At 54.2% G+C, this 16,504-nt stretch overlaps 1 protein-coding gene across 2 annotated transcripts in view; it reads left to right on the top strand.

Annotated features, from left to right (window-relative positions):
• The window catches only part of CAMK2A (calcium/calmodulin dependent protein kinase II alpha), a 56,735-nt gene extending 40,627 nt beyond the window's left edge, over positions 1-16,108 (top strand). Inside the window, exons 14-18 of one of the 2 annotated variants that reach the window (XM_045079564.1) lie at positions 2,179-2,211; positions 3,193-3,241; positions 9,525-9,600; positions 12,195-12,289; positions 15,876-16,108. In XM_045079564.1, coding sequence (XP_044935499.1) covers positions 2,179-2,211; positions 3,193-3,241; positions 9,525-9,600; positions 12,195-12,289; positions 15,876-16,108 — 486 coding nt within the window. The remainder of the gene's footprint in view (positions 1-2,178; positions 2,212-3,192; positions 3,242-9,524; positions 9,601-12,194; positions 12,290-15,875) is intronic. The other variant, XM_045079565.1, reaches the window with a different exon arrangement.
• The last annotated feature ends 396 nt before the right edge of the window (positions 16,109-16,504 follow it).

Here is a 16,504-nt window from a genome sequence, read left to right as displayed (position 1 = left end):
ACCAGTTCTGCTGTCTGTGCAAGGGGGAGGGGCCGGTGTTTGCTGGGCCAACGAGAGGCTCGCACGAGAGTGGGCCTTGGGGAGTTACACCATGAGCTCCTTTAACCAACCCATGCTCGGCCCCTGAGGGGAAGTATGCGTTCTTCTTACAACGTGGTCCCTGGAGAAACCACTGAGGTCATGGAGGTGCAGTGGTTGCCAGAGGGAAGACGGGCTGGTCGGAACGCAGATGATACTAGACTTTATGGGCCCGTAGGGGCTTTTTGAGGCTAATTTTGACCCTACTTTATTTCTACCATCTTTGCAAACCCTAGAACCATGCTTCTACATGTGGTTCTGAGAGATGTGACTCTACTTGTGGTGAAAGACCCCGGTCGGTATGGGGTTATTATTAGCACCATCGTCACTGGTGATCCAGGGAAATCGAATCTTTCTGTTCCCGAGGAGCGCTGACCCCCCACCCCCACCCCTGCCACCTCTAAGCCTCTACTTCCATGAGGAGCAGCCGACTGCTCCCGCCCCTCAGCCCCACTCACTGCCCCTGTTGGTGTCCCATCCGTACCATCGTGACTCCTCTCCCCCATGTCCCATCCTGTCACTGTATGTCCGACTCTGATGCAGTCTCTGCTCTGTGTTCCCTCCTCGTGTCCCGCCTGGAACCCCGGCCCCCGTGTTCCTCAGGTTTCTGCTGACGGCGAGCTGGGAGGGCCTGTCCCCTCCCACGTACACTGTGCCTGGCCAGGCTCCTGCCAGGAGTGAGGCCGACCGTGGGGGCTGGCTGCGGGAGTCTCACTGTCCACCCAGCTGGGGCAGAGGCAGAGGCCGTGACCCCTTACACAGGCCGATGCCCAACGAGCCGCTTCTGCCACGTCTGTGGGGTCCCTGGAAGGAGAACTCAGGATCTTGGGCTCCTGGCGCTCAGACACTCCTGGATCTTGGAGTCAGAAAGCCCAAAATTAGACCCAAGGATCCTCAGAGAATAGCCAGTGCCTCCCCCAGGGCAAAGGCCCACCCTGAGGACATCTTAAGTCCTTCCCTACACACACACACACACACACACACACACACACCCCACTACAGCAAGGATAACAGCCTCCAGGCCTCTCAGAAGGAAGGGCGTCCGTGAAGGACCAGCCGAGGCAGAGAGCAGTCAGACCGCAGTGTCTGGAGACCTGCACAGAGGGGAAAGCCTGCACTTGGGGGTTCCCGCCTCCGCTCTGCTCCCACCCAGCTGAGAGACCTCGGGCAGGTCACCGCCCTTCTCTGTCAGTGTAAGACCCGTAGCCTTCTGCAAATGCCAGTCTTTACGACTCCTAGCTTAGAGTGATAGAACAAGAAGACAACGTGTCCTCTGTCTTTCTCTGCTCCCTTGGTTCCACGGCCAATAACATGAGTGAAGCTGCAAATCCTCCAAACGCTGGACGAGGTGGGATGGCAGGGCTCAGCTGTGTGTCTGGCCGTGCCTCAGTTTCTCTGTCAGCGTAAGGAGCTGAACAGGCCTGTCGCTGGGAAGCTGGGACCAGAGGCAGGATTTCAAAGGCCACTTAGAGGACTGTCCATGCCCAGGGCTGCTTTGACTTCACCTGGGGATACTGTTTAAAAAGCAGATGCCCCACCCCAGACCTAGTTATTGAACTCCTTGAGGGGCCCTGGTTATGTTTCTTTTCTACAGGTTTCCCAAGGAACTCTGACACCCAACCAAACCAGGACTGGGGTTCTTTCAGTAGAGACACAAGGGGAGGCAAGGAGGAGGCATTGGGCCTCTTCTCCAGACCTGAGCCCCTTTGGTCCTACAAGAACTTTGGCTTCCAGAGGCCTCTGGCAACTGGCATCCAAGACCCCGTCAGAACTTGATGTAGAGGGAGCGCTGGTCCAAGGGAGGCTTGGCCGGAGCTTGCTGGTCAGATGGTGAGCCCCAGGCAGCTGTGCATGAAGCCCCCGAGAGCTTCAGGCTGAAAGAGGACTGGCCCTGCTAGGGCAGCTCTTGCTCATGGCCCTGACTTCTTGCCCCACTGCCACGCCGGCAAGGAACCTTAGAGGATGACCGTGAGGCCCATCATCCTTCCAAGCCCGCCCCCCCTACTGTCGTTCGTTTCTTTGCTCCCTGCCGTTTCTCTGCTCCCTGCCGTTTTCACGCTGTGTCTTTTCCTGTCCCATCTCTTCTCCTTGTTTTTCCAGAAAAGAAAGTCCAGTTCCAGCGTTCAGTTAATGGTGAGTGTCTGCCGTCTCCCAAACGCCGGTAAATGCTGGGCCTCGAACCCTCGCTCCTGCCTCCCTCCTGCAGGCTGCACTGGGAACCCGGGGCGGGGAGAGGCTGCTCAGGGCGTGCTTGGTACGTGTGCCTCGTGTGACAGTCTGTGTGTTGCGTGTGCGTGTTGTTTGCGTGTTTCTGTTGACACCTCCAACTCCATGGCCCAGACCAGCAGCCTGGCCGTAGACCTGAGGACCTCCTCAGGTATGAAGGTTGATTTGAACCCCATCCCACGTCCAGCCCTTGGCTTCTTGCTTCTCCCCGCCCTCTGCTCTGGAACTCATCTCAGGGCTTGGTTTGTGCCAGGTGCGGCGCGGGGGGGCTTGGTTTGGCCAAAGGAATGGGCGCCCGAGAGGCCCTTCTTGAGCTTCTCGACGCTCCCCAGGGCCCGCCGGTGGCAGCGGAGCCACCAGCCCCTGCCTTCTGTCCAGGGGTCCCAGTGGTGGCATGGCGGCCCACATCCCTCTTCTTCTGATTCCGTGGCTGTCTCCCCCAGCTGTGCGGTTTTTCTGCCCTCGAAAAGCCCAGCCTCTCTCACACTGGGCCTCCCCTCCTCTCTCTCTTCCTCTCCTGCTGGTGTGTGTATCCCTTCCCCATTCTGTGGCCACCATGAGCCTCTCTGCTCTCCCACACCCCGTCTTGGCTCCCTCAAGCAGACAGGGCCGGGGAGCCCTCCCAGCCCTTCCAGAAAGGCCAGGGATCTCCTCGCACCCGTCCCTTCACCCATGCCCCCTGCCACCTGCCACCTGCTTAGCTGGGCCCTCCCCCTCCTTAGGCTCAAGAGTCTGGCAGGGTCTTCAGGGCAGCGTCTGGATGGCAGAGCCGGTGAGGCTGACAGAAGCCGGGCCGCCGCATCAGGCAGCCAGGGGGCAGCCCCCGACGGGCCGAGCCTCTTCTGCTCGCCAGCAGGCGCTCACCACCTCCCGTGTTCTCTTTGGCAGGAATCTTCCGAGAGTACCAACACCACCATCGAGGATGAAGACACCAAAGGTAGGGGGGGCCTCGCCTTCAACGTCTGGGCCCCCCGGGGCCTCCCGGCAGGCCCCCTTCCCTGACAGCCCCGGCCTCCAAGGGCCCCAGGGCCGAGCTTGTGTCCTGCTCCTCCACAGAGACCCTGGCTGTCGCCCCCTGCAGACTGGGCAGTGCCACCGCAGGACACTGCTTCCCGCGTGAGGTACTCGGGCTAGGGGCACAGGCGGACTTTGCTTCCTGCAGGGGTGGTGTGCTTAAGTTTAGGATGTTTTAGGGGGCAGAACATTAACCTATTCAGGTCACAAATGTATCATGGTGGCAGACATTTTCTTTTTGAATTTTTTTAAAAAATGAGTTGATTTTAGGGGGCACCTGACTGGCTCCACGGGTGGAGCGTGCGACTCTTGATTTCGGGGTCATGAGTTCAAGCCCCACGTGGGGCGTAGAGCTTACTTTAAAAATAAATAAACAAAAAAATAAATAATAAATATGAGTTGATTCTAAGAACGTGAAGCGAAAAGAAGAAGGGAAGGGAACGCAAAAATTCAGAAAATTCAGTTGAACTGGAGCGTTGCCTAAGACCAACCCCCAGTGGCTGACAGTCCCCACAAGCCTTCAGATGGAGGGGGAAGCGAAATCCTGAAGTACTGTGACCGGCATAGTAAGAGGGAAGCTAATAAGGACACTACCAGGAATCGTGGACACCCTTTGCAGGGTACTTGCTATGGGCTAGACCGGGTCCAAGTGCTTTCTATCTACCTGAGCTGTGAGGTAGGTACTGTGATCGAGCCCATTCTACAGCCTGGGAAACAGAGGTTGAGTAAATTGGCCCTAGCTCCTAAGGCTGGAATTAGGATTTGAACCCGGGCAGCGTGGCTCCAGGACTCCACGCCTGGTAGCCGTGGCTCACAGGTTGGGTGCATGGCAAACATGCTTGGAGTTGGAGGAGGAAGGCTGAGGGTCACCTTCTGCTCAGGGGACCCCAAATCGTTGGACGAGTTAGCGATGTCCTGCCGTCCTGTCCACACCAGCCATCCTTGGCCCATGGAACAGGGAGACTAGCCGGGGTGGGGGTTCTCACACTCGGCACATGTCAGAGACCCCTGGGGAGTCTTTGCAACTTAGAAGAACACCACTGACCTGGAGAGATGGCAGCCGTACCAGGGTAGCCATTTTTCCATTTGGATATCGACCCCTAGAAGAGCACAATGAAGGGGCATTTTGTTACGTAACAAATATTTCTGCACAATTGCACAGTCCGCCTCTTAAGACAGTTTGGCACACTGAACACCATGACTCCCTCCACACATTGCCCGGGGGCCGCGGAAGGTCAGCTCCACACTGTGTGTGTCCCTGTGCAGTCATTCCCCACCGGGCCGTGGGGCCAGTCACTCCATCACCACAGCCCAACACTAGAACACATCAGTTTTCCACGACAGAACTAGGCACGACCTTTTAAAAACTGACAATCTTATAGAAAAACTCCCCACTGGGGTCAGGTGTGCATTCTAAGTCCCTCAGGTGTGGTTTTCCAGCCACATCCCTAGCCCTGCCCCTGTGGACTCTGTGGTGAGCCAAGACATGGCATTTCCAAGACTGTCCCCACATTTAAGGCTCACTGTTCTAACGATAAAAGGCACTGGGATTTTGAAAAGACCTGTTAAGGCCTTGTGATGCTGGGCTCAGAGCAGACAGGGGTCATAGAGGTGAACTGGCTCTATGCTTCTTCATGGCAATCCATTTGCTGGGTGACTTTGGACAACTTACTCAACCTCTCTGAGCCTGTTTTCCTTCGGTAAAGAGGGGATGATAATGGTAACAATCTCAGAGGACTGCTGTGCGGATGAGATGAGAGGCTGCGTATACAGTGGTTTCACAGTTTTGGGCACTGATCACAGTTTAATAAATTTCAATTTCTTTTTTTCAAACCGGAACTTACGGCTGAATGACAGGAAGCCACATGGAGTTGTCTTGGAGCATCAGTTTTACTCAAAGATTATTTTAAGACAGATATTTATATGTTAGAAATATTTGGAAAGAAATGTGAAATTTGTATGTGTTATAAATGTGAACGTGACCCATCAAAGACATTCTCCCCCTAGGGTAATGGCTCTGGGTGGCATCCTGAGGCCTCACACTTGCTGTCATTGGACTCCGCTCTGGAGAGATCAGGATGGGAAAATTTGTGGAGTCTTAGATTTTAGTTCACCTGTACCCCTGTTACAGAGGAGCATCTCAGGCCCAGAGAAAAAGGGCAAGTCCAGGTTATCGATGGCAGAACTGGGGCCCTATTCCCTTCTTCAGTTTTCCCCATGTAAAAGGCCATGTCCGATAGCAGAGACACTGGCTCAGCCAAGAGCTTCTCCCTGTGTTTGGCAGGAAAGAGGAGCCCCGTGCCTCCCCTAGCTTCTTCAGGCCTCAGAGAAAGTTTCAGAAAAAAAAACATTTTCTGGTGTTAATTTGTTAAGTCTTCTCCCTAAGTGAGAATAGCAGCTGGTGGGATAGATTCTGACCTAACATTAAAGTTAATTAGAAATGTCATCCTCCAGGGAACAATTTCCCCTGAGCAAAGAAAGAGACATTAATATTTCAGGGCACCTCAGGCTTAATGCACAGGCCTCTGGCCCTCTGAGCTGTGTGGACGGGGCTCTGCCAGGCTTCCTTCCCACTTCCCTAACTCCTACTGGTCAGTGCCATGAAAAATTAATTTCTTCCCCAACCCAAAAAGCTCTCTCAGAATCTAGGCAGAGACCTTCTGGGAAATACTGGCCAGGAATGCTGATTCCATTTTAGCCTCAGCATGCTGTGAGACCTTCAGAGAGTATCTTAACCTCTCTGGGGTCTCAGCTTTCCCACCTGTATAGGAGCACTCCTAGACTGCATGGGTGAACACCTGGCAGATGAGAAATGCCGGAGGTTGCTGCTGAGAAGCCGCTGAATGAATCTCTCACATAGAACAGGACTGCTGAGGACAGGGAAGGGAATCAAAACCAGAGTGAATTTCTCCAGCTCTAGGGAGCACCAGACTCTCAGATCTTCTGTCCCAGAGATGAAGCTACTAGGGAGATTTCTGCCCACTAGACTTCCACTGTTGTTAAACTTGATGTTCTGAGTGGCTAGAAGCACACCAAGTTAGGCATTGTCTCTGGATGCGTTAATAGAAGTATAGTGTCCAGATTTGAGGAGCGGATAGAGAGTGCTACCCCAGACCTGATATTCTGCAATATTCAAGCCACATTGAGGATTGTGTGCTGACACTCAGAGAGGCATTTAAACAGCTCAAGGACCCCAAAGAGTGGATGGCCAGCTTAAATCAGATCCTACAAACCCTATCCTGGAGGCTTTTAGCCTTAGAAAGAGAAGACTAGTAGAGGGGAGAGGGCATAGGGTCTGAGGAAGCGGGTGCATACTCTGGGGTCCCAGAAGGCAGAAAGGGGAAGAGAACCATAACAAGGGGCTTTCAGAGGGGAGGGTCTGACTTAACAGAAGAAGAAGCTGGGTGCAGAGAGAGAGAGGCCTGATAGTGTGTCAGGCCCCCTGGCAGGCTACAACCCCCAAAGTTTCAAGCAAAAACAGAACCATCATGTCTCAGGCTGCTGGGAAGCATCCTTGCCCTGGCTAGAGACCAGAGGCTGTCCTCAGGGAGAATTTCCAATTCGGAGATTTCCAGATGATAACAATCATCGCTCTTATTCACGGACTGCCAGGCACGGCTCTAAATGCTTTATATTGCACACCATTATTGACATAAATGAGTTGATAGAAAGGGCTCGGAGGTTCTTAATGAGAAGCATACATGTGTTTGTTATTTCTACTGATGCATCCTTGACTCGGTTCTCAGAACCACCTTGTGAGGTAAGTACTATGAGAAGCTCCATTACACATATGGGAAAACTGAGGCACGGGGAAGTATAAGCAGCAGAGTTGGGTTCCAAACCTAAGGAGTCTGACTCCAGAATCCAGGCCCCTGACTGCTCTCCTAGCGTCTCCGGGGTGGCAGTGAGATGGAACCCACAGGAGTTAGGGAATGTCACGGACTCATGGGATGTCAGGCTGGAAGGAGCCTTAAAGTCTGTGCAGAGAAAGCCAGGAGGTGGCCCAGGTCCCATGGCTTGCCAGGAGCGTGTGGACCTCCCTGGATCACCACCCTGCTTCTGCATGGGAGTGGAATGCTGTGTCACCTGGCAGAGATGGGTGTCTTCCTGCCCTCAGTCTCCATGAAGGAAGGCAAAGTTGGGCAGCAGGCCAGGCTTTTGGGCTCCAAGGGACAGAGACCACCTGGCCACTTGGTAGATTCCAGCACACAGGGCAAAGACAGCAGCCCTGGGCCCGTTTCTGTCCATTCACTGATTGGCTCACCCCTGCCTCCTCTGCCCCCACCCCAGGAGAGGCCCCCCCGGTGTGAGCCGGCAGAGCTCACGGTCCAACACAGGCTCATTCCCAGCCCTGGTAAATCTGAGCAGAGCCAGGAGATCAAGAATTAGCCCCTCACTGTGCTACTGACATTGAAGATGGTGACTGTTACGTCTATGGGACACCCACCATGTGCCAACAGGCATGCTGGGCACAGGGCCCCTGCCTTGAGGAGAGTGTGATGGGCTTTGGAGCTGCAGACTCTGGTGGGAGCGGTCAGCCCGCTGCAGCAGACAGTCACCCTCTCTCACCTGTGCTTTGCTCATCTCTGATGTGGCAGTGAGAGCCACATGAAGTCATGCCGTGAGGCTTCCAGATGCTTCAGGCTGAGCAGTACAAAGGCTGGTGTGCTCGTTCGTGCGGTGGTAACGCCTGTGGACCCAGGTCTGTTCCAGGCCCGGGCGTCCAGTGCAACAAAGGCAGCCACAGCCTAGCTTCCACGGAGCACGTATCTAAGTTGGGAGATAGACAAGCATACGGGCCTAACTTGGCAGGGAGCATGGGGTGGGGGGCGTGGGGGTCCTGGGGAAAAGGCCCTGGGCTGGAAACCAAGCCCTACACCAAGGTGTTCTATGTCCTTGGGCAAGTCAGCCCCTTCCTGGGCCTCCATTTCCCCCATCATCTGAAAAAAAAATGGTCATCCATTTCCATCATCATCTGGAGGCTGAGGCTCTGGTCCCCAAGGTTTCTTTCAGCTGGGATGTTGTAGGATTCTGTGTCCCCTGGGCCTGAGGTGAGCTTCCCGGCATCAGGGGTGGGGTGGCAAAGGCGGTGATGAGGAAAGAGGCAGAGACAGGTCCTCAGCCTCCAGATGATGTTCCCCTCCCTCCGTCCCAGACTGAGACACGGCCACGTAGCTCAGCAGAGGCTGCTCCGTAGGCCAGCCAGCTGACTGGGTTGGAAGTGAAGCATGGGCCCGTGTGAAGACAGCCTGCCCCAGGGAACCATGCCAGGCTTCTGGTGGGACAATCCCGCTGGGAGCCAGGACACTGGGCTCCAAATTCCTCCGTCTGCGAGGCTCAGACTCCACGTGTATCATATCGGGGGTGCTGGCCTTGCTGACCTCCTGGGGTGTCTGGGAGAAGAGGGTGAAGTCTATCTGGTACTCCCGTCTGGGTTCGGCACTGAAGGGATGAGAGGTGGTGCTGTTTCCATTTCACAGCTGGGAAAACTGGGGCTCAGAACAGAGCCCTTGTCATGAGAAAGCTGATGGCCTAAGCCTCTACCAGAAAGAGCCATTCGTTGTGTTCTGGGGGTGGACAGCGGAGGCCAGGTCTCAGCAATTGGGATTCATGATGCCTAGAAAGTTCTGAATCCCTCCATGCCTGATTCCTACATGGAATCAGGAATTTTGCTCCACGTGGAGCAAAAGGCTCACCCAGACCTAAGGGAGCAGTAAGCCCTAAGACCTTCCTTAAAGCCTCCAGTTTGGGCCCAGGCGGGGAGCCCTGGTTCTTGGCTGCTAGCGACAACCACCACTGTTTTGATTCAGGTGGCAAAGCAAGGGGATGGAGTAGTGTATTTTGGAGTCAGCCTGGCTTCCCATGAGGCCTAATGTCAGAATGTCCACCATGCATGATTCACTGAGGCCAAGGCTGCCAACCGGGATGCTGACTCTGCCCTTTGCAGCTGAGGGAAATTTCCCACTCTTCTCCACCTTTCTGGGCCTCAGTTTCTGCTTCTGTGAAATGGAAGTAATGGTACCTGCTTCTGTGAAATGGAAGTAATGGTACCTGCTTCCCAGGGATAATGTGAGGCTAACCGAGACCGTCTGTACAAGGCCCTCAGGTCCCCACACAGGGTCTGGCACATGACAGGGACTCAGAAAATGGTAGCTGGTGCTTCGTTATATTACTATCATTTCTCTGTGTCTCCTCCTGCCTTGCAGTGCGGAAACAGGAGATTATTAAAGTGACAGAGCAGCTGATTGAAGCCATAAGCAATGGAGATTTTGAGTCCTACACGTGAGTCGGCTGGGTCCACTCTGCATGTCCTGCCTGGATTGTGGCTCAGGGGGCGCTAGTGGCTAACTTTGGGGGTTCTCGTCTCCAGTCCTCATTTACTCCTTCTGCATGTGCCATGAACCAGACTGAACTTTTTGCGTTTGGACTTTCTGCTTTAATGAAGCTTTCTGTTCACAATATTCTGTATCTCGGTCCTCCCTCATCTCCTCCTCCTCACGTCCTCCTCCTCATCTCTTGTTCCCCAGAAGGAACTCCAACAAAACTCCTTTGCTTCCCCCACCACAGCATGGGCCTCCTCAGGAGATGAGCGGGGGAAGGAGGGGAGGGAGGCGGGCCTCTCCTCAGACCTGCTGTGTGGGCCTGTTCCTCAGCCTGGACCTCCTCAGGCCTCTGACCTCAGGTGGGCAGAAGCAGGCAGGAATCCACAGGGTGCGTCCTCCAGTGAGCAGGGGTGAGGAAACGAACCTCGAAACAGAACCTTAAGTCCTCTGGGGAATAAGGCCAAGTGTCCAAAAATAACATAAAATGAAACAGATGGTATGAGATGTCCCCTACCCATCTGGACCAGCCTTTCAAGAGGCGGCTGTGTGCGAAGGCTGGGCTGGAGCGCCCCCTAGTGTCCACCCAGAGCCTGCATGGTTGGGCCCAGAAGCCGGCCCACCCCAGGGAGAGGGAGGATTCTGGGCTGAGCTCTCAACCTCTCAGCTAGATGCTGACAAGACCCCACATATGATTTTTGGTGGATAAAAGCTGCCACCTAAGGTAGAATGACCCTGCCTTGGGTTCGGGTGAGGTGGGAATAATTTAACTGGGATCTGGGTCTTGGGCAGCTGGTTCCTGGTTTCCTCGGTGTCCAGGACCTTAAGTTTGTCTCCCAAAGGCTTGGCAGGCCAGGTGCATTTTAATTGTGGGAAGGTTTCAGCAGCAGCAGGTGGCAAAGCCCCAGCAACCCACTGCTTCTGTTGGAGGAACAAGGACTCTGGAAGGTACAGGTGTGGGACGGAAGCTGCATGGACGCGTGTGTGCACGCACCTGTCCACATGTGCACATTTGTGACTGTGTGCATAAGGGGTGTGGCTAGGCATGTGTGCACACGTGCACCCAGGTAAAGCCTAAAAGTACAGAAACATAGCACTAAACAGGTCCTGCTGGCAGCCCTTCCCAAGATAACTAAATCAGACCCGGGAAGAGCCCAAAACTATCTCTGGAAGGATACAGCCAGAGAGGGAGAGAAAGAGAGGTGGTTTCTATGGACCCCAAACCCCTCCCTGCAGTGCCATTTCTGGGGACCCCCCCCACCTCTGTGATGTCATTCTCCTGTCATGTGCAGCCTACCCTAGGTTCTGACCCCGTGCCATCACCTCTGGAGCCACTGGTGTCCTGAGTCTGGCCCTGAGTAACCCGTGCTTACTGAGCCTCAGTGTCCCTAGATGTGTAATGGAGTTGGAACAGGGGGTCTCTGAGTCACTTCAGAGTCAGAGACCCCAGAGACTTCCTGGAGAAGGGCTTCTCCCATGAGGGGCTCAGTCTCCCCAACACTTAGGGCTCAGACCCCCAGACTTGAAGACTTCTGGAACTGAAGGGTCCTGAGTATCTTATATGGTTTGAGCTGGGCCCCCACCCCCCACTAATCCATTTGGAGAATTTGGGGTGCTGAGCCGAGAAGCGAGTTGTTTGGGGTCACACGGACAGGGACAGTCAAGGAAGAACAAGGTTAGAGTGGCCTACACTTCCCACAGTGCCCAGATCAGACAATGCCGGGCCCCATACCTGTCCTCCCGTTGTCTCCTGTTCCTCCCCGGCTTGGGATCTTTGCATGTCCGGAGGTACTTCCTGTCCCCGGCTGCACTGCCACTGTAACAGGGGTCTGTGTTGTGCCACAGGTCCCAGAGGCCTGGGGGTGGGGGAGACAGTTTTTCCTTCCTCAACCTGACTGTTAGGGTTCCCCAGAAGGCTGAGACCTGGAAGGGAGCTCTGAGCCGTAAATACATGCCTTCCTCCCAGGCATGACTTCATGGAGGGCTACTTTCCTCACATTACAGAAGAGGAAACCAAGGCTCACGCTGAGGGCAAAAGGGGCACCTTTAAAGAAGCAAAACGCACCCCCTCCAGGGACATAACCTGCTCTGGGAGCAGAGGTCACTTTCATGTGAAGGAAAAAGTCCTCCCCTGCGCCCTCCCCCACCCCAACAGGAGAGCAGATTGGCCTGGCTGCCCTGGGCAGGAAGATGCGATGTAGAGACAAGCCTGCAGGCTGAGTGACCCCCAGCCGGCGCCCGAGGGCTACCCACGACGATTTGCAGCCCCTTGCAGCGCTCTCGCTTGGTGCTGGGGGTCTTAAAACCAGTGAGTGGCAGGAGCTGGACCTGCACCCAGGCTTCCCAGGTCTATGTGGCTCCCCTAGTGGGCAGTGGGTGCCTTATGGTGCAGTTGGCAAGCCTGTTCCTCCCCGCACTGACCGCACGGAGCCTGTGAGTCGGGCTGGATCACTTCAATGTCACAGGCCCGCCCTCCTCCGGTCCAGGCCCCTGGAATGAGAAGGTGGCCCCAGGAGGCCACCCCAAGCCCTCTTTTCTCTGACTTCCTCCCCCTAGGAAGATGTGTGACCCTGGGATGACGGCCTTCGAACCCGAGGCCCTGGGGAACCTGGTCGAGGGCCTGGACTTCCATCGATTCTATTTTGAAAACCGTGAGCAATCCCTTCTCTCTGGGGTGCCTGTTGTCTGCTCTCGTTCCATGTCCTGCCGGATGGCACAGCAGGGTGACGGGCAGGGCCCCCGGGGCAGCTCAGGAGCCCGCGAAGAGGAAGATCCCGTGTGGACAGGGGTTGGTACCATCTTGGTTCCCTCTCATAACCCCGGGCCCGTCCGACTGCCAGTTGTCCCTCCTGTGGCTGAGGATGGGGACCTGGGACAAGGGTGACAAGCCCTCCCAGCCCTCTCCTGTCCCTGCCCCGGCCCCTGCCCCTGGGAGGGTATGGGGATGGCCTTTATTCTCAGTTTCCAGATGAGAGAGCTTTCCTGCCTGGACATATACCCATGTCACAGCCATCTAGATGTCTGGGGCCACCCCAGCTCTTCCAACTGGTCACAAGCAGGCTGGTGGGCTGTTATGCCTGTGGGTGGGCAGTCTGGGGAAGAGGAGGGGACCCGAGCTCACACTGCTGTGCCCCTGCCTGTGTGTCTAGGTCTCTGTCCGCATGTCTGTCCTTCCTGGGCCTCTCCTCTGCAGGAGAGACCCTGGCAGCTTTGCAACTAGGGGCTGTCAGGGGGCTGAGGCTGGGCCTGACCTAGGGCGCTTTCTGCCTGTGTCCATGTCTCTCCTTGGCCAGGGGTCAGACAGGGACGAACCAAAGCACGTTCAGGGTAGACTCCTCTAGCTCAGGACCTACAGGAAGGCCCTGAGTGGCATATCAAGGTATCCCAAGGGGAAGGCATATACCCCTAAGGCTATGCAAGATGGTTTCTGGAGCACGTGGGCACCGCTTGAAATAGCACTGTTCGCACAGTGAGAAAGCTGGTACCTTGCTCAATTCTCTTTCAATATGTGCAACTTCATCAGGGGGGCAAGGCTCAGCTGGGCACTAAATCAGACTGTACCTTACAGACCAGAGGAGCCAAGAGCCCCCTCAACGAGCTGAGAAGGAAGTTACCTTTTCCCTTGATTAATCAAACTCTGATGCTCCAAGGATAGCAGGGGAAGTTAAATTTTCATGTGAAGATGGGTGGCTGGACCCTAAGTTTTCTCCATTACCCTGGAGTTCCCTGGCTCCTCTCTATATGGGTCTGTCTTCTGGAGGTGCTGGTTTCCCAGTGTCAACTCCCCAATCCCCAATGAGCAGAGCAGAAACCAGGCTGAGCTGTCTCTAAAGGCTCCAAGATGGGAACACAAAGAGAAGGCTGAACTAGCTCTTGGCCTGGGTCCACACCAAGGGCCTCATCACAACACTGGCCCCTTGGACTCTAGGTTTGAACGCCAGCCGGCCCATGAGTGCAAGACCCAGAGTGACTTCTTGGCCCAGGCCAAGTCCCAGCATCCTGCCTGTGTTTCTCTGCTGGAGGACCTGGCCCTTTCTCCCATGCTGCCTATAAGGGTGGGCGTTAGAAGGCCACGGTCTCTTCAGAGATACCACATTAGGATGATCCTTTTTTATAAACGTCCCCCAGAACTCCAGCCCCTGCCAACAACAGCGAGGCCCCCTCAACAATGCTGAGCTTGTTCATCTCTTCTGAGATTGTTCTAGATTGTCCTAATTCAGTCCCATCTGGAGACTGACTTCTTTTAGGTTCTATTGCATTTTTTTCGGGAAGTGGCCCAGCTTGAGACAAGTCAGATTGCTTTTCTGGACCTCAGTTTCCAGATGTGTTTAATGGAGGCATTGACCTAGATGGTCTTGGGTGCCTCCAGCCCTGGTTGTTGTCGAGGATGCTTATGGAGGCCTCCTTGCATTTTGTAGGAGGGCCACTGAGTGACCTCTGGTTTCTGAGGTCACTCCCAAGCCTATAATGCAAAAGCTCTACCTTCACTGAGAGCCCACAGTCTGTTAGTCTGCATATGTAAGACTCAGTGATTTGGTGTTCCGCAGACAAAGCCTGGATATAGTGTGATTATAATATTAGGGATGCTTTTGGCAGTTCAGGGAAAAAAAAAAAAAAGACATTTTACATTTCTTAGGAAACCAATGGCTCACAAACTTGGCTGGGCATCAGAATCAGAGGGTGCGGAAGGGGAAGGAGGTTTTCGAATAATATAGATTTTTGAATTGTCATCTTCAAGAGAGGAGATGGGCAGTGTATTTTTTAAACTGGTCCTCTGTGGGATTTGAACCTGCCTTTGGGCTACACAAAGAGAAGGCATGAGGGTTCCTCTGAAGCCTGGGCCCCTCATGACCCCAGTCCAGCCCTTCCCTGGGTCATTGTCTTTCTATGCTTTTGTTTTCTATCTTGCTGAAAATATGGAGAGTTCCTAGAACTAAAATAATTAATAATAATAATAATAATAAATAATAATTGTAATAATAATAGTGGCTCACATGCTTCATAGAGAAAGCTGGCTTCAGGTACCTTTCTCAGTTCTGTCATGATTACAAGAGTTATGCCTTTCTGCTTGACTGTGGAAATCTCCATGACCTCACCCCATGACCACCAATTCTATCCTCACAATTCCAAGATCCTAGGATTCCTCAATTTTAATATGAACCAGGTTTCCATAATGCCATACGTCAGGAGTAGGGGTTGCAGATCAGGGGTCCATAGGCCATATCTAAATGACATATATGCTTCGCGTGGTCTACATGAGGTTTTAAATTTGAATTAGTGGCCAATAATAAAAATGAGGCATTTCACATAAAAATTCAGATTTCTAGATTCTCCTCAAAAATCAGGTGTGGCAATGTGGGTTCCCTTAAAGCTGATGCTTGAACAACACGGGTTGGACCTGTGTGGGTCCACTTCTACACACATCTTCCCCAGACCGGCCCTGTAAATGCATTTCCTTTTCCTTGTGATTTTCTTAATAACAGTTTCTTTCCTCTAGCTTACTGTATTTTAAGAACATAGCACAAAATACAAATAACATACAAAATGTGGGTTAATCGACAGTTGATGTTATCGGTAAGACTTCCAGTCAACAGAAGGTTGTTAGCAGTTAAGTTTTGGGGAAGTCAAAAGTTATATGTGGATTTTCAAGTGTGCAGCGGGGTGGGGGTGGGGTGCGGTGCGGCTAACTTCCCTCCCCATCATTGTTCAAGGGTCAGGTTCTCACAGAGGGCCCCCAGGGAAGCTGTGGACAGGGCGCCCTCTGCAGGTGGGACAAGGTGTACTATTCACCACAGTCTCCACTGCTCCCTATAGGTCACTCCCTGACCCAGAGGCAAAGGGTCTCTTGCTATTTAGCATCTTATACCCTGCTCGCCCTCCTCCTTTATGTACTTGTCTGGCCTCTGTAGGGAACCTGGTTTTGAGACTCTGGTCTAAGTTCATCTGAGTCTACAGTCATAGCCCTATACTTCCATGCGTCTGAGATCCTGTGAATCTAAAATCCCATTCCCCTGTGTTTAAAGAATTGGCATGTCTGAAGTTCATTGTCTCTAAGCTGGGATCTGCTCTAGCCATCTGGAAGTTCTGCCTGGACTCCTAGCTGAACCCCTCCTGTGGAAATGAGGCAGGCGGGGGGTGCCTCTGCTGAGAGGGTCGCTGGGAGACGGGGAAGTGAAGGAAGGGACGCAGGAGGCCCCCCGTTGCATCTCCTCTGCCCCCTCCCATCCCCACCTCCAGTGTGGTCTCGGAACAGCAAGCCCGTGCACACCACCATCCTGAACCCCCATATCCATCTGATGGGCGACGAGTCGGCCTGCATCGCCTACATCCGCATCACACAGTACCTGGATGCAGGCGGCATCCCCCGCACGGCCCAGTCGGAGGAGACCCGTGTCTGGCACCGCCGGGACGGCAAATGGCAGATCGTCCACTTCCACAGATCTGGGGCGCCCTCCGTCCTGCCCCAGTAAGAGCTCCTCCTTCCTGCCATCTGTCATGTGGGACAGTCTGAAAGAATGGGGGGACGGTGTCAGTCTGGAGGGGGCCATGTTGGGGAACTTGGGTGCTGGAAGGCCATGGGGTGGGGGCTGGAGACCACGGGGAGGAGAACAGACCTGCAGGTTCCCGGGGTGGGGTGAGGGGCTGAGCGGGACCCACCAGAAGCAGCTTCAACCCCGTCTAAGGATGGGGAAGGGGCTGCCCTCAGAAACACTTGCATTACCCCCAACACATACAATTTCTTACAGCTGAAGGACCAGGCCGGGGGCCCTGGACCGCAGAGATTTACTCTTCGTTCATGGAATGTGGCTGCTGGTTCTCCCACTCGGATTTTGCTGGAATTCCCCCAATCACGTCACCTCACTACC

This window comes from Mustela putorius, unplaced genomic scaffold, assembly GCF_011764305.1.
Source record: "Mustela putorius furo isolate JIRA1106 unplaced genomic scaffold, ASM1176430v1.1 tig00000407_pilon_pilon_pilon, whole genome shotgun sequence".
NCBI classification, from domain to species: Eukaryota; Metazoa; Chordata; class Mammalia; order Carnivora; family Mustelidae; genus Mustela; species Mustela putorius.
This window is presented reverse-complemented; position numbering and strand designations above follow the sequence as displayed.